Genomic DNA, 17,875 nt, shown 5'->3' with positions numbered 1-17,875 from the left:
TGATGCTGCTCATCTACATTTTTCTTAGAGAAACTTTGTCTATATCCATGAACATGAGGTGCATTTTGTATTCAAGTCCTAAAGCCAAGCCTAGGATTGCATCCTTTCTCAAGGTGTTCCCTCTTCTTTCACTTCCTCCCTCCCATTCTCATTTATCAGACAATGTCTTGGAGAGTAAAACATGGTTTATAGGATTCTCTTTTTATTTTCTGGGAGAGGAAGGCAGGACAATTCTGACTGTCTATCCAAGATTAAAAGCTTTTCCTGTGTATCCCTGTATTTAGCTCACAGGAGCCTGTTTTGTTTAGGCTTTGGGTTTTTTTCCAGGATGTTCTGTCGGTCACCAGGGAATCCTGCAGCCTGCGGATCACGCAGTTTGGGTGCTCTGAAAGTGGAGCTGGAGTCCCTTGGTTCAAACCAGGGGAGCTGCTTTATCCGTTGCTGAAAGGATGCAGCATATATTTAGAATCACTCAGTGCAGCAGCGATACCCACCCTGTTCCCATCAGTAAACACGGAACACGGGCAGTTTACCAAACAGGACCTGCCAAAAAATAACCCCAGGGATGAGTACCTCAACATTGTTTTCCATGGGAATTTAGCACAAGACTGGGGTTCACGGGCTGGTGTTCCCTCTCCATGACAAGTTCTGGTTAGCCTGTTTGAGACAGGGCAGGGCTGTGTTTGGAGATGGATGGGGATAGCCAAGGTACTGGGATGAGGGTATCTGCAGACTGCAGCAAGCAATCGACCCTGTAGCTACTTAGAGGAGTTCCCTGGACAATTGTAACTTATGTTCAAAATCACTTTGATGGACAATACTTCAGGGCTTTTCTTAGCCTAAATGACTATTAAACTGTTAGGACAAAGTGAGCCAAGAATCTCAGATTACATTCCTGGGAGCTGGGCATCCTCTTGGCAGCTGGGAATTTGGCTTCTTCCCGTTAAGTGTCAAAGCCCAATACTTACTCAGAGCCAGGCTTTAGAGTGCTTTTTACTGTAGTTAGGATATTTTCTTCCAGTCTGAGGGAAGCTGCCAACTCATCTTAGCTGAATATGACTCCTGCAACCTAAAATTATTGCCTTATCCCATTCAGCCCATTTCTGGGGACTGGATTAAGAACATATTGACTGATTTATACATTGCAGAGCTTGCCAGCTATCAGCCAAGGCTGATAAGCTGCTCTGTCCACAAGTGCTAACAGAGGCATCTATGCTGAGCCAAAATTAGGACAGAGCTCTATGAGGAATCAGAAGTAGCTTCACTACACCCAGGGGAGGTGACGCCTGAGGCTGTCTGAGACACACAGGATGCCCACCCACGGCTGTGAGCTTGTCCTATCAACCCCCACCCCATGGGATGATGGAGGGAGGTTTAGTGAGGAACACAACTCCCACAGTTCTGTGAAGGAGATGGATTATTACTGCTCACTTTAGCGCATCTGAGTCAGTGTTAGTTCCAGGAACGGATCTGCTAATCAATAAGCAATAGCCAACAACAGTGATGGTGGTTACTTGTTCTCGGTGGCTAAAGGGGAAGACCAGAAGACATTAGCTGACAGTACAACGCTGGATGTACAGTAGAAAACAGATCTCAGTGTACACTCAAACAGCCGAGCAGGTTGGTGGGTGAGATGTGAGCAATCCCTTAGAACAGACTACTCCTGACAGCAGTCAATCAAACCACAGGCCCTGCCGTAAAACCAGCAACTGAGCTTGATGACTGCTTGGGTAAACAGCCTGATCACCAATACTGCCTTCTGGTTTTGCACTCCATAGTCCCACACAGACATGCAGACACACACATACATACAAAGGCTAGAATCTACCTTGAGAAAAACCCAAAAGCCTGCCAGCAGCAGCTGGCACATCCATGTCATTCCAAGAGCTTGGCCTTTAAGGGGAATGCACTCCAGTTCCCAGTCACTAACCCCTGAACTTCAGCTCTCACCCACTAGTGTGAGCTGCCCAGACAGATCAATACTCAAGGTCTCATAACACAAACCCTGTCCTGTCCCTCATGCTGTGAAGCCTCACAGCAGCTTCTGTCATGCAACACATCTTCCCAGCTCCTTCTAAAGCTGTAGGTAGAGAAAGCCTTAACAAGTGTGAGAGTTTGAGTTGCAGCCACTTGCCGTCACTATGCAAAGGAAAGAATCATCTTGATGCCTGGCTAATCTGCAGAACTCATTACCATGAACTGTCATCCAAGTCAAGGGCTTCACAGTGCTGTGTGCACAAGGGGAGGACCCAGAGCTGTATACAACTGTAGTGATAAGGGAACACTGTGCTGTAAGGTACCCACCAACTGGCATTTAGCTCAGGAAGCAGACTGGCTTAGAGAGCAAAGCCCATTACAGGCAGATGCCTCCACAATTTTTACTTAATGGAGTTGTTCTTTTCCTCCAAAGAACTGTTAGGCTATACTGATAAAGGCAAACAGTGGATTTGATATTGATCCCAGCCACTACAGAAATCCCTTTGTTTCTATGTCTCAACAAGAATGGCTGTGTATGTCATTGGAAGAGTACCTCTTCTATTTATTTCCCATCTCTTTGTCCCCACTCTCCATTTTTATAGAGGCATTGGCGCAGAAGTTGGCTGCTTCAGCAAATGAGGTTAACCTCTGACCATGAATTACTGCTCCCTCAGGAGGAAGTGGTAATAAAAAAGGAAACTGCCACAACTACAGCAAAGGCACAGACCAAGGGTTGTACAAATTACAAAACCACCAGCCCCTGAAGCCCATACCAGGGCCAGCCATGCAAATAATGAAGCATGATATAAACACACGCAAAACTGGACTCACTTTGGCCAGAACAATCATTCCTATGCCAAGAAAAATAAGCAGCTTTCCCATTTTCCCTGGAGTTTCCCATATAATGGCTCTCAGGGCCTCTGTCACATCAGAGACAACACGTGGCAATAGACCACAGGCAGCTGAAAACACAAACGATCAAATCATCTCTAGCATTGCTTTTAACTATCGTATCATGCAAGAATAGAGGGCAAGATAGTCCCTGGTGACAGTGCTGCGTTCAGATAAATCAGAGGGAATGCACCATCCAGTGCACTATCAGATATCCATTGTGATTTCCATATGGAGACTGCAGGCTTACTCCAGTCTGTGGCTGGGATTTACATGCTCGTATCTTGAGGCTTCTTAAAAGAATGAGAAAGAAATAAACACCTTTATAATTAACTCCCCTCTGAGGCCCCTCAGGTTGAGCTGCAGAGCCTGGAGGGACCCTAAAACCACTGTCACGTGGGGGAAAGTGGCACAGGTCAGTCATGAGGAGGGAAAGGAAACAGAGAATGAATTCCTGCAGGGCTGTGGCCAGGGAAGGTGGTGCTTCTGAATGAGGGGGTTATGGTCTTCGTTTGGGGGTGTCGTGCACAGGTGGCTTCTTAAAGGAAGATGCTTCTGCCTGCACCTTGCAGACAGGCTATGGAAAACCTTGTTGTGGATATTAAATGCATCCATGCCCTCAAGAAGAGAGTGGTTAAGGTCATAGCAAAGACACCAAGAGTTATTAAGCAAAAAGACACCACCTCTCAGACAGCACGTGCCCAGATGGTTGCAGGCTGGGAAACCAACCCTGGAAAAGACTTATTTCCTTACTGCCTTCTTACATACCTCTAATTTGAGCCACTATCAGACAGGATGATGGAGAAGATGAATCTCTGATATGAAAATACTATTGATGGTCTTACGTTCTTAAATGGTTTTGTGCTAAATGAGGAACATTACAGGAAGCTGCTTCTCCCTCACCTTCATGCTGCTCCCAAGTGAGTCTTATTTCTTACCAGCATCCTGAGATACACGCTGCCTCTCTGCAAGCACCCCACAGGTCTTAAACCTGCCTCTCTTCTCTGAGAAAAGCAGAAGGAATGTCTGAGGTCACAGAAAGATTTGCTGCTTTTCTGCTCAGAGCAGCACAGTCCTTGCAGCCACGGCAGCAGCCCCACGCTATAGTGTGTGGGTTGGCTGCTGGAGCACACAGGGAGCTGGCTGCTCCCATGCTGCTGGCTCTCCTCCTCATTTCCAGCTGCTAAAATGCACTAAAAGAAGCCAGGATCGGAACTGAACAACATGACTTTTCAGTTTAAGCAACTACCATCATTTTCAGGGGGATGTGGCCCATGGAAAGGAGGAAGCCAAGATACTCACCCAGGGGAAAGGAAGTGTTCAGTGGGCGCTTGCTGTCAAAATCAGATCCATGCTTTTTCTCCATTTCTCAAGCATTTCCCCTATCTTGCTTTTTGTTTCGAGAGGGTGGAGGACTGACATCAACATTGCTACAAGACTGAAGCAGTAAATAATTCTTCATCACCATAACATTGCAAACCATTGCAAAATCTCTATTGTTTTCCAGGCCAGCACTTGTAACAAGCTACTGCCAAACTGGATGGTAAAAAGCAAGTATTAGCAGCTGACCGTGGAATGTTTTCCTTGTCATTCAGGGGCATTGCTTTCCTGACTCAAGGAAGAGGATAGAGAACAGTCACATCACACAGAATTGAGTTAATATTAGAGCTGTAAGAATGCCACGACATTACTTGTCAAAGTGACATCTAAACTTCAGCTCAGGTTTCTGGGGCTAGGAGAAGGGATTTGAAGCATGCTATTATTCAGCCATCAAGCTGCAGCATTATTTTGATGTTCACAGGACTAAAAGAAAGACTCTTCTAGGAGAATGCTACATGCTTTAACACAGGCTAATCATTTCAGTCTACAATTTGTGACCATACTCCAACAATCTATGGCAGACAACTCATTTGTTACTTAATGAAACGGCACAGAAAGGCAGTGTACAGCAGCAAAGCTCTATTGATTCTGCCAATGTACACTAACAGAAGATGCAGCTTATATATTTAAACAATTTCTATAAAAGTGTTGGATTTCTTGGTCGTTTCATGCCTATTGAATTTTAATACAGTGCATAAAATTGGCAGAATGTACCTCCTGAAATGCTCTTTGTTACATCTCTGGATCAGTTTCCATCTGCAAGACTGTGACTTCGGTACATTTTGAATATTCCCTTACTCAGGAGATAGCCCCACCGAGAGTGATGGGTTTTCTGAGCCCACTACAATGTACCTCTAACAGAGTAACACAAAAACCCTGAAATGGAGAATAAAGCCAATATAGCTGGGGAAGAGAAGGATGTGCTGAACCCCCACAGGTGCACCAATGGAATTACATGTCTCCTTGGAAAGGGATCCTGCACCTCACTTCTTTCCACATGAACTGTCATCACTACTTCATCAAGGAAAGTGGGAATGATACCATTACCAAAAGCACATTCCCTCCAGACTGCCCAAGGTCAAACCTGCTGTTCCCTGGAGCAGGGTGGTGCAGTCTACGTCAAACCCAGAGTAACACAATGCTCGTGATGAAACCCAAGGAGTGCAGAGCAATAGTGGCACTGTGCAGGGACACTGGGACAGCACAGTAGCTAGGCATGGACTAGTGGCATAACTGTCCAAACAGGAAATGAAGGTGAAAGTATGGCACTACCAGTAACAGCATGAGAAAGGCTGATGGGGTAGGACAGGTAGGTGAGGGTCTTGCAAAAGCAGATGAAAGAAAACCAAATGCTATGAGTGAAGGAGATGCAGGAGAGCTGAGGGGAAGATCTGGAAACATGGGATGAGGTCATGGGGAGCTGCGGGAGAAATGAGAGCTCAAAAGTCTGTTTGCCTTTGGCTGATGTGAAAGCAGCAGTCAAATCTTGCAAAGGAGGCTCTGCTGTCAGTGTTGGTGCTCATGCCTGTTGGCTCCAGCAAGCAGCATTTGGCAGATGGGAATAGGATGTTTGGCTATGAATCTTGAAGGAATGGACGACTGCTTTCCTTAGTGCTCTGGGATAATGCTGGGAAGGAAGAGGCAGCTCTTGGCTTTGCAACACCCCCAGCAACCCATTGGTGCTGGCAGGATACTGCAATGGCTCGTGAGCCAAGGCTGCCCCTTCCTTCAAAAGAAGCTGCTAGTTTAATGCTCCTGCAGGCTAAAGATGTCATGAGTAAAATCCCCATTTCACCTGCACAGTGCCAGTTTATGGACCATTAAGTCCATAAGTTGGCTCCTTTAAAAGCCATTTATGATCTGTAGGAATGTTATATGAGTGCACAACGGCATGGAGTAAGGGTGACACACTGTGTGGACAGAGAGAAGTGCAATTCCTCCCCTCCTTCCCAACTGGTTTTGAGAGATTTGGTCCTTTGTTTTTGAAATCCGAGTCTGGACTGAGGCAAACCTAAAGCAGAAGCAGTGGAGCTCTCCTCTGGCCCCTTCCTGCAAAAAGGCCAAGGCCTCCTCTGTGCAGCATGGTGGCTGTTGGAGCAGCACAACTTGCCTTCGCGCTTGCAATTCCACCTTGGATTTAGCCAGTAGCAAGGAACAACATATCCGAGGCTGTCCCTGGATTCCAAAGAAGAGAAAGTTTTCTATGACCTACCAATCATTGCACAATCATATGAGTAACAAAGAGACAGCTTCAGAGCAAACGTGCAGTTAGCTGCAGACGGCAGTTTCTCCAGCAGCGAATGTGGACTCTGTGCTCTGTGGAGCAATGGGCAAGTCTGGCTGTAGGAGCTTGAAGTGAAGAGAAAAAAGATGAAGCAGCAGTTTCATGTTTGGGTTTCATTTTTAAAACAGACTGTGAGTTTAACCCTCACCTGAAGAAGGCACTACCTGATACGAAACTGAGGAGGCTGCTGTGATCAGAGATCTCAGTCCTAATTGCCCAACGCACCAGCCAAGAGACTAAGACAAATACTGCACAAAGAAATGCTAAGAGATAGAAACAGAGATGAGAAATGCACAAGTCAACCTTCAGAGCCCACCTAGCTGCTCTTTAAATCCTTGCTTCTCCTATTGAAAACCCTTGCTATTCCCACCTCTGCTGTTTAATGCACAAAATCCCTGCAGCATTTCCCATTCTTCCTGATGCCCAGAAGACAAAGAATCTCTACAGAAAAAAAGCCTTGTGGCATTGCTAGGGATATTAAGGCTGTTCAAAAGAACTGCTTTGCTCTTTAAATGTTAGGCTGTGAGATAGCAGGTGCCTGCCCCCAGAAAACACTAAGTTTTGAGGTTTTTATAAGGGAGGAACAGTGGGTTTTTTCACTTGTAAGCTTCACCCATTACTGATCCCATGGGCAGAGACAAGCAGAGCTCACCTGCCATGGGACACAGGCTTTACTGTACTGCAGTTTCAATACAGCTTCCCAGAACCAGTCAGTCTCATCCCCACACCATGGTGCCATGGGAGGCTGCAGTGACATCCCTCTCCCATTCAACCCCGAAGCACATTGTCACCTTGCTAGTAAATCCAGTGTCTAACCAGGCTGAAACTCCTTGTTCAGGATAACTAGAGTACTCAGTAGCTGGTGTTCCTGCAGAGTCTGAAGCACAAGTTTTATGAGAACCCTGTGTCTTTGGGATATATCCCTAACCCAGCTTTCCAGATGAGGAATAGGACAGAGAGATCCAGTGACTTTTCCAGGAACATACAGGTGGGCTTTGGCAGAGAAACAGCTTGAATCACGCTGTCAAACCGGAGGCTAATGCCCTGATCATTCCTTCCACCTAATGTCTGACACCCCACCGAGTTTAAGAGACTGCTAATGGAGAAACTTGGAGGAGGAAAAGCACGAAACAGGAAGAACATATCTGACTTCATTTACAGGCAAACCAGCAGAATGGAGTGGCTGGGAACTGCGAGGTCTTGCTAGCTTTTTTCTACAGGAAACAGCATCCAAGAAGTGTTATGCTTTATCACTGAAATTCATGCCATGGACTGTGCTGAAACAAGGGCCTGAGCTGGCCTCCCTGGCCGGGGTGGGAGACAAAGGAGAGCCTGTTGTCTCCAGCTCCACAAAGCCATGCTGGTCCTGAGCGCTATTCCTGGCCTTGCACTGACTCACTCGGTGACCTTGCTGAGAAAGACTCTTATATCCAAGTCTGCCTGCCTGTAAAAGCCATCATGGTCTCCTAAGATTGGATTCCATTTGAAGCATAGACGAGGAACAAAGATGAAATAATTCTGCTTTCCTTCAACACCCACCCTCTGGGGTGAGCAGGAACTGGACAGAGATGAACTTGTCCTGTAAGGTCTCTCTGCACCTCCTTCCTGAATTTACAATTAACTGTGCCCATGAGTCTTGGTTTTGCAGTGCCCCAGGGCTGCACCAAGTCATTCCATCATAAGGACACACTGCAGTCTTGAGGCAGGTGCTTATTTCTTGAAGCACTTTCTGTTTCTATTGATGGCTGCTCACAGTTGCCCTCTGTCCTCTCCAGCATGGCACCTCTTCCTTTCCAGGTAACAGTGGCTGGCCTTGGAGAAAGGATGCCAAAGCTGCTAACATAAAGGTGGAAGAGAGGCTTTCTGCTGGGTGTTTGTGCTTCAAGATTCCAGATTGATAGCTGCTGTTCCTGCCCTGGTCGAGGACAACACAAGGAGTTTAGATTTTTTGTTCAGTGTGGGACATAGCCACCTTCTGAGAAGCCCCTGCACCATAAATGAATTCTGTCATTTTACTAACACCACTCTGCTCTGTTAAAGGTGAAAGGATCTTGAGAATCCAGTTTATTCCTTGCCAGTTATGTTTCTTCATCTAGGTTCAGAGACAAAAACTCATTAAAGGCAGTGGGAATCTTCCCATTCACTTCTATTGGCTTCAGCTCAAGCTTTTATTCAGTCCCTCTTGGCTTGGACAATGAAGATCAGTGATGGCAGTTTCACTATCAGTGTCTTTGTGCCACCATGTCTCGTTTCTAAAACCTCCAGCACAATGTCCATTTGTCTTTAGCAACTGCTTCCTTTCAGATTTCCACAATAAATAAGTCCATGGAAGAAACATTTCTTTTGGCTCTGCACTGCCCGAAAGCTCATTTGCAGACATTTTAATTTTGGTAGACAATGTCTCTTTGATTCTTTCCATCATCTCAGCACACCAGCCTGCTATTTTTGCCTCACAAGCTTGGCTGCACTGAGTCTGTAGCTCTCTCTGGTTTACTTTGGAGCTAGTGTAATCAGTGATAATCTCAATGCTCTCCTATGGAGGCAAGAAGCATTTACTTGTGAAATCTAACAGAAAGATGGCAGCTCAGTGGAAGGAGGGCTGAGCATATTCTTGCAGCATACGCAACAGGAATCAAAAATAGTGTCATGATTAATGACCTCCACATCACTGCAAGAGGACCACACACTCTCCAGCTGATGGCTGGACTGCAGAGCTTTGCTGGATGGCTTACCCAGAGAGTGGGACATCTGGGGCTGTCCTGGTCTCTCCCCATCAGGCTTCCAGGTCAGTGCTGAAGGGAACATCTCACATTGCTCCAGATGCTGCAATCACTACGAGGTAGTAAACAGGGTGAGAAAATAGGCTAGGACAGGCTGATCCTAAACTCCTACTGCAGTTTGCACTAGGCAGTATGAGTAGGGAAAGGCTGGAGTGGGTGTAGCAGCTATAACACAGCTTTTAAAAGTCTTTGGAGTAAGCACTAAAATATTTTAAGACTTAAGTGATAAACTGGGGCGCAGTGTCCCTCTGGTGCCAGTTAAAAAGCCCACAGTATAAGATTCCAGCCCTGTGCTGTCGGTTGAATTAACCCTAACACTTTTGTGATCAATGTGGCTAGTGTCTTGATTAATGTGAGTGCTCTGGAAACGCCAGTGTTGGTCTGCCTTGCCACTTGTCAAGGCCTGTCTGTGCTTTTTTTTCCTCTAAGGCTTTTCCCCCTCCACTCCAGTTATTTGAATCAGACAGTTCTAATTGGTGAACATGCTTTGAAGACGTGAGCAGAAACCTTCAGTGTAAAGGGAATGTCTTCAGAGTACTATGGAAATGAACCATGTTTCTTAGCCTAAGTGCTAAGAATATCCTGGTTTATCCCCAGAGAGAGAGAAAGAGGGAATTAGAATCCAAAGAAAAATAAATAAAAAGAGCATTCTTGGTCGCTCACTCTGAGACCTACGGCTGGAGAAAACCCATCTTTCTCACACTTTGAAGTTCATATTCTGGCGAAGGAAAAGCTTTCACATGGAATCTGGCCTCTAACTGAGGAAGGTCACTGCAGGGAGAAGATCTGGACGAAGGAACCTTAAAAGACATGGAATACTTTTCCTACCTGAAATACTGTGTATGGATGAAAGCTGGCTTATGAACTCCTGCCTCATTAGGGGGGTACCTTTGTCTCTCTGCCACAAACGCTAGCAGAACAAGCTATCAAACCCTGTGCCTGCCTCCCTTTGTTGATGGCTATTTGTTTTCCCCACCATTTCTCTTGTTTTGTACTCTTGGCTCACAAGTCTGTCTCCTGCTCCAAACCAGTTGATTCTTCCTATGAGGCATATGGGCCCAGGGCCTAGATTATATTTATAAGCTGTAAGGATCTCCCCAGGCAGACTCAGTTATAAAGGAGTCGAGTCAAACAGCTACAAGGAGATGTTCAAAAACAACCTTGGAGAGGAAACACAGAGAGACAGAACATCACATATTCCTCCCATGTTAAACCTCAAAAAAACAGATATGGTTCAAAGCAGCATATAACGGGAGATGAATAGTCTTTACCCTTTAATCTCCCATGTTTTAGCAGAAGGATGAAGTGTTCTGCTGTCCTCTGGTGTATGAACACACGTGTTTAAGAATTTTTCAGGCAGGTCCCCAATGCTTTTGCACTAGTGCAAGAAAGACTATGTAAGGAAAGATCAGGCTGGGAATGGGGCACAGATGCAAGCAGTGACAAGCCTCAACCAGACAGCGAGGAAAGAACCCACCAGGATGGTAGCCGGGATGGATAAAAGGTCACATCAGAGGAAAACTCCTCATTTCTGACAGTTTTCAAGAACAAAACTGCTTGCGGTATATTGCTGTACTTACACTTCTGCTTTGTTGTTGCCCTAAGTGACTGACAGGCTTCTTCCAGCTTTGCTTCGTGGCTTTGGGTGATTCATTAAACCTTTTGTCTTATTTCCCCTTCTTGTATAAAGAAGAAAGTTGCACAGAGACTGTTAATGACTGCGTGTGCTTCCTGTCCTTTCCTCTGAAGCTGCCATCCCACAGAGGAGCAGCAAGTCACCAGAAACGTGCCCGTGGCTCTGCTGGCCCCACATCTCTGGCTATTGGGCTTCTAATCGCCTGTGCACGACTGTGTATTTGAACAAGGCTGTGCAGGAAATGTTTGTCCCAGCTACAGAAACATTTTGTTCCCGTTCTGTGTTTGAAGCAAATGGGGTTTTCTTCAGGCCTTTTTGTCTCCTGTATTTTTCAAAACAAAGGAATAAGGAAGCAAACGTGTCTGCAAGAAGCTGCATGAAACAGCCAAAGGAGAGCCAATGGACTTGCTACGTAGAGGACTCCTGCTAGATGTATTGAGCACAGTTTTCCCACCTAATTCAGGCTTGTGTCTTGAAAGCAGACCTTGCACCCACAGGAGATCACCAAGCTGCAGGCAGGGCTGGGATGGTGCTTTCTTTCCCTAGAAACTGCATCCCTAGCTGAAGTTACTCCAAACTGAGACTTCCCACAGAAGGTTTCTGTTTTCATAACATGCCATTTTCCAGTGAACAATGCTTTCATCACAAAGTTCCCCACCCTGTTTGCTCACAGACTGCCAATGTGAACTTGTCTTTTGATCCCCAAGGGACTGAGGATGTGTGTGCATAAAAGACAGCCTGAGCAGATTGTGGAGAGAGGCACACCCAGCGATGGCTTTGCAGCTCTCCGCAGGATTAAGGCAGCTACTGTGGCAACGCTACTGTCTGTGTGAGGGATGCAGGGCTGGGAATAGACTACATATCCTACAAAGTGACGGCTTTAGTTCTGTCTACTGGCTTAGAGACCTATATGTAGCCAGCACCTCACCTGTCCTGGAGGTTAGCATATGCCTCCTAGGCACCCTATACCTCAAATAAATAATAGCTGAATTCATAGGATGTGCCCTGTTTTATCCCAGAACAATGCAATGAACTGCAAGGCAAATTAGCAGTGTCTGTTTCCACCACCACTTCCGGGGACTGGAATTTACAACGCATGGAAAGCTGTCCATCCAAAACGTGCTCTAGATCCTCTCAGGAAAATGATAAAGAACTCGATACAGCAGTGAAAATCTATGGGTCTGCCAACTTGCTGTCCTTAGACGTAGTCCCTACCCTTCTTCTCTCCTATCAAAGATCACCAACACAGAAAAACATGAACACAGTCTTTCAATCCCTTACCCTGCTCTGCTTTCTTCTATTTCCGTAGGCGAAGCTCAGCTCTGGCAGCCCAAGCCAGCACTCACCAGCATAGCACACAGCTGTGAATATCAGCACTCCCCAGCTGAAAGGGCAGGAGCTGCTTTGGAGAATAGCTCCATCCCGCAGAACGTGCCTCTGGTCAGGACCGTCTCCACAAAGCTCTTAGGAAAGGCTGTCTTTGTGTCTCAGTACCTCTACCTGAGGACACGGGGCAGAATTACCCATATCAAACTTAGATATATAGGTTAAACTTGTCTGTTCCCTCTCCTCCTGAGGGAGGCAAACAGGCATGTGCCAAAGGTTTGTAAATCAGAGGTCTGCACAGATGGGATGAGTCAGAAGAGTTCATCTCTGCAGCCACGAAGCACAGCAACCCAGATCAGACACCCCGCATTCGGACAGCTGCATTTAGGTTGGACACATTTTACCTTTGGCTAAAGCTAAACACAGCACACAGTGGAGGATGCAATTCCAGGCCCTGCTCTGATCAACAGCCATTCCCTCTGCTGCACTTCCTAGATACATGACTACTTGTGGTGAGCACCAACAGAGAAGCAAGACAAAGCAAAGGGTTGCCCAGCCCTTCGTCCCCTGCCAGGCTGACAGAAGGGACTGACACATGTAATCCTCCACGTCAGGCCAATGCCATAAAGGATGGAAGATGCTCCAGGGGATGGCCAAGCAACTCCCTGGGGCAGTCTCTAGTCTCACAGACTACACTGCCTTGGTCCTAAAAACACCCAGTGCTTCACAACATGTGAGGCCATAGCCCTGATACTGATAAGGCCAAGCTCTTACAGGTTATTTCTCTCCATCCCAGTTGTCTGGTATTTCCACCAGACACAGTAACCTCCATCTCCTCACTGTTATTATTCTACTTAGATGACAAATACTGCCAGGTGCCTTTTCAAAGCTAAAAGCATTTCATTTGGAAATGAAATGACCTTTTCTAGCCTTATTTCAATTCCCACGAGTATTGTGAGGCTAAGACGTTTGTTAATATTAGCAAAGAATTTTGAGTTCCTTGGCTGTAATAACCGCCGTGGCAAAATAAGTTGTATTATGATGAAGAGGTTCTAGTCCAGTTAGAAAGTTGTTTCTCCCATCTGTATGAACAGACCATGCTGCTGTGTTAGGGAAGTCTGCTAGGACTCTATGAGGTTGCCACAGGCACATGAAGATGCTCCGGAACAAGCTGTGCCATTCCTCCAACTGTACTTCTCATTTTGCATATTTTGAGGGAGAAAATCAAGAATGAAAAAGGGTTCCCAGGCCCACTCGGCCAGGTTCTCACACAGAATTCCTGGTGAAACTACACACCAGAGGCACTTCATCTCAATTAAAAGTTCAATGAAGTTTAGCAGCAGATAAAAGGTTATGTGGGGCATTACACAACCATAGCGTGGTTTGCCAGCAGCTGGTCACTGACCTCCAACGACTTCTTAAACACCTCCATGTGAATGAAAAATAAATGACAGTTCTATAAAGTAGAATTTTTATTCCTCAGTTAAGCTCCCTGTAAGACTGGGCTTTGCGTAACTACTTGGAAGTCCATTACTGTAATACAGATGTGGGGAAGCTGTATGTTCTACAACTTCATGTTAGGGATAGAAAATGCATTTGTCATCTCAGAATGATCTGGGCAGTTGTATGGAAATATATGTCATTAAGAGGTGGCATCATGTGGTGTTGAGAAAAGCATTCCTGATTTAACACTGTGCATGAGAAGTGATGCTTCTTGTTCACAGAACTGGAAATACCTGAGGCTACTCCGTGTGCAATTCACTGTTTGAATCTGGGACATTTCTACACCAGCTATCAGTTCTGACCCTCTGCCCTGCAAGGATAACGTATGGATTTGTACTCACAGAACTATACTTATGTCTCACTTTGCTCTAATGCATTTTATAGCACACATATTTGTTATGCATATTAATAATTTAGAAGTGCATAATAGAGGCATGAAAAACTTCTTAATACCCTGGTCACAGCTCAGTTTCACTGGAACCCCTGATACACACTCAGATAAGGTGTAATCCTTCCCTTCTTTTGAAAACAGACTGAGCAAGAGCAACAAAACCATGCAAACAAACCCCACCATTCAGCCACTGGGACTGACAGTGCTTTACTGTAAGGTTTAATAGGTCATTTAACCCGTGTCTCATTTGCGGCACTACTGGGAATGACAACCTGTGCAAGCAGCCAGAGAGCTTCCACCACTCTCCTCAGCAGCACAGGGCAGTGGTTTTTGAGCCATATACCTGGCATGTGCACTGCAGCAGCACAGAATCAGTCCCTCCCCATCACACCTGAGTGCTGGCTGTATTTCCACAGGTGCCCCATAAGCACATCAGGACAACTCCCAGGGCACCTGGCACCAATCAAGCCCCGCTTATGACCCTCACAGCTGGAGCTGCTCCGGCCCAAGAGGCACTTACGGCTGGAGCAGCCCTGAACCAGGAAAAGACAGAGGTCTCCCAGGGCACAGGAGAAAGGGGGAGCATCGGTGTGTCCCCTGCCAAAACCACACTGTCCCCACCAACATGGGAGTGCTCCCCCCTGCTGAAATCATGCAAAGGCATGGACAGGCTGGAAGCCTGCACGCCTGGGTGGACCTGTCGACACCCAAATGCACGGAGATAATGCTCAGGTGACACAGAAGCAGCTGCTGCGAGAGATGAGGGAGGCAGCTGTGCTATATAACACCATCAGGGCTGCCTGAAATAGCCTATTCAAACAAGAAACTTTCTCTGTGCGCCAAGGAAAAGAGATGCCCAACAGTGGCTGCCACAAAAAGTACAGGGAGGACAGAGGTGGCATTCTAGCAGGATACACTGAGTGGCATAAAGGGAATCACAAAGTTCTAAATAACCAGGGGAGAGGGGGTAAAGACAGTGCTCCTGCAAGAGAGCCTGATTCTCAGGTGGTGTCCCTCTGCACTCCCCTTCCCCTGGAGCCCCGAGAGCCCCACCACCCTGGCCACCTTTGGGATAAGCAGGGACAGGACTGGGGGAAGGTGTTGCCACCTGATGCTCACGCAGCTCTGGCTGTGCAGGAACAGGCAATGCAGGGAAGCAGCGGGGAACAACTCGGCTCATTTCTTTGCCCCATCCCAGGCAGCAGCAACAGGAAATCCAGGAGCTCTGTGAAATGACAGGGAGGGAGGGCGAGTGAAGTCCCCTTGCCTCGGCTCGTGACGTCTCTCCTTCCTCCTTTTTTTTCTTTCCTGTCCCTATAAAGTATCTCAGAATCGCATCAAACTTCCCAGCGAAAGCAAACCGAGCCCAGCGGGGTGGGGGGGAGGCAGAGGAGAACACCTTAGGTGGGCACTGGCCATGCCCAAGCCCCACTGGCTGCCGGCTGCCGGCCCCGGGCGCTGCGGGGTGGCCCCCGGCAGGTAGCCAGGAAGGGGACGTGGGGCTGCGTCTTGCCCTGAAGTGGAGAGCTCTGCTCTTACTGCGATCCCTGCGGCACCTGCACCTCGCTGGAGGCACACAGGGAAGGGAAGGCTCTGCGAAACTCCCAAACTCCAGGCAAAGGACTGCTCGGAGCAGCGGCTCGCTGGCTACAGGAGGAAAGTTTGTGCCAAACTTTTGTGGTGCTTTTGCTCTGCTTTTTAACCCCTCGGGTTACTCAGGCTGCGCACCACTGCCGCTGCCACCCCGGGAAATAGAGAACGAGGAATAAAGTTACTGTGAAAGGGGAAAGAAAAGGGTAAAACCTGCACCTCGGAAAGAAAGGAAACAGAATCCGCAGCCCAAGGATGAAGCAGTGAATGGAAAGAACGATTTAACTGGAATCAACAAGTGGGAACTCCTGCACGCCTCGTCCTTCCCCTCCCTCCCCGCTCCAGCGCGCAGCCCTCCACTAACTTGTTGCTGGAAAGAAAACTCGTCCCGGGTTGCGGACCTTTCCTCCCGCGCCTCGCAAGGGAATACCGCAGCCACCGGCGATGCTGCCCGGCCCGAGCGCCGCCCTGGCCGTCTGCGCCCTTCAGGGGCTGCTCCTGGTGCACGGTAAGACCCGTTCACACCGTGATTTCGCCGTTACCTCGGGGGGGGACGGAGCGCTCCGCGGCCGCCCCGCTCCGCACATCAGGGCGAGTGGCGCGCGGTGGACGCTAGGAGGCGCTCAGGAGCGGCGGGCAGGCGCGGAACCGCGCCCGGCGGGGGCGCTGATGGGGATGGACCGGCTCCGGGAGCAGTGGGGATGGGGTGATGGAGCCGTGTGGGGACCGGCGCTGTGCGGCTGCAGCCCTCGAGGAAGCGCTCACCTTTCATAGCTCAGTGCCTAACTCACTCCTCATACAGCTCTGTCCCCTCCTCGGCCCAGGCGCTGGGTCAGGTTCCCGGTTCTCCAGCTGTCCTTCACCCCACTCCAAGTGCGCTGTGTCCCCCCGGAGTTACTCCCGGGTTTATAGCTGAAAAAGCCAAGAGGCAGGTTAATGAGATTTAGAAGAGCTTTTCCATCTGCCGTATGAGTTTTCATTATCTCATTAAGCGTACGGATTTTGCTGGATTACCACGCTATTCATTCAGGACACTGCACATGGTGTAAGAGAGATGGTCTGTTATTTACTGGGGAATTCCTTATGACAGTAATGGTTATTTCTTTTACATATATATATAGTGAATGTATTTCACAGCACCAGACTGGCTTCTTCAGCATATTATAATCTTCTTGTAGTTTAATATCAAGAGGACAGCTTCTGGAAACACTGTGAAGCATCACTGTTCTTGAGTTTCTTGCATTCATGCAGGGATTTAACGTATTCCTTCTGCAGAAAGGAACTGATTTGCAAGCACTAACCCTACTGAATTCCACATATCCCCCACAGTTCCTTCCCCACTGTTGCCTACAGAATAAAGACCTAAGCCTGAGGTTGTGCTCCAAAGGGTTCATCCAGGTTAAAAACCGAAGCAGTAAACAGCATGGGTAGAAAGGAGCTGCTCTACCACAGAAACCCTGGTAGTGGTGCCTGAGCTAACCCAGAGATGTACCACAGAGTCCCATGCCACACTGTGCAGACACCGGCACCCACACCTTGAGCTGCACCTGGAGCAGTGCGGGAAGCCTGTGCAGCCCTCGGAGAATTCCCATGGCGTGCTCCATCTGCTGACACGTGCGCAGCAGCCAGCTGCACGCTGCGTTAGGCTCAATGTCAGAGGAGCCTGGAAAAGCCTTCCACAGAAAGTGTGTTACCAGGAAGGCAGTGTAAATCACTGCATGGTCATTTTCATGGATCGCAGAGAGATAATGACAAGTAGTTGGGAGAGAGGCGGAAAAGTGTCTTGCCACAAGTGTTCCTGAGGCTCTGGGATGAAGCGGAGCACACTGCAATTAGAGGAGCTAGGTGAAAAGCCTGGCTGGAGATGCTGCCCACGTTTCAGGGCTGAGTTGGATCCTCATGTGCCAGGTTACCTTCCTAATAATTTTGGTCCTAATAATTTTGGAATTTGGTTCAGACTAGTTTTCCTATCAGTGCCAAGCACAGAGAAGGCAATGTCTGCATCCTGTGACAAGGAAAGGAAGGCAAGCACATCGCTAGCTGTCCCTGTAGGCAAAGGCTGATGATGGATTTGGAAACGGTATTATGGATGTCAGACCTTTGTCCATCATTAGGAA

General features: G+C 47.7%; 1 protein-coding gene and 1 long non-coding RNA gene across 3 annotated transcripts in view; one reads left to right on the top strand and one right to left on the bottom strand.

Moving 5' to 3' along the window:
* Positions 1–185: 185 nt before the first annotated feature.
* LOC130594749 (uncharacterized) lies at positions 186–16,262 on the bottom strand. Its single transcript, XR_008971155.1, has 3 exons — positions 16,123–16,262; positions 15,277–15,393; positions 186–441 (listed from the first exon to the last, which is right to left on the bottom strand). It is a non-coding gene; the product is annotated as an uncharacterized LOC130594749 (long non-coding RNA).
* Positions 15,526–17,875, top strand: part of LOC130594737 (vascular endothelial growth factor receptor kdr-like) — a 121,951-nt gene continuing 119,601 nt past the window's right edge. The window contains exon 1 of one of the 2 annotated variants that reach the window (XM_057400847.1): positions 15,526–16,266. In XM_057400847.1, coding sequence (XP_057256830.1) covers positions 16,203–16,266 — 64 coding nt within the window. In that variant the 5' untranslated portion in view covers positions 15,526–16,202. The remainder of the gene's footprint in view (positions 16,267–17,875) is intronic. The other variant, XM_057400855.1, reaches the window with a different exon arrangement.

The sequence above is a fragment of the Pezoporus wallicus genome, unplaced genomic scaffold (genome assembly GCF_028554395.1).
Source record: "Pezoporus wallicus isolate ANWC-B61680 ecotype Strahan unplaced genomic scaffold, APGP_CSIRO_Pwel_v1 contig_8803, whole genome shotgun sequence".
Classification (NCBI taxonomy): domain Eukaryota; kingdom Metazoa; phylum Chordata; class Aves; order Psittaciformes; family Psittacidae; genus Pezoporus; species Pezoporus wallicus.
The sequence above is the reverse complement of the archived record's forward strand: the minus strand, read 5'-3'. Positions and strand labels throughout refer to the sequence as shown.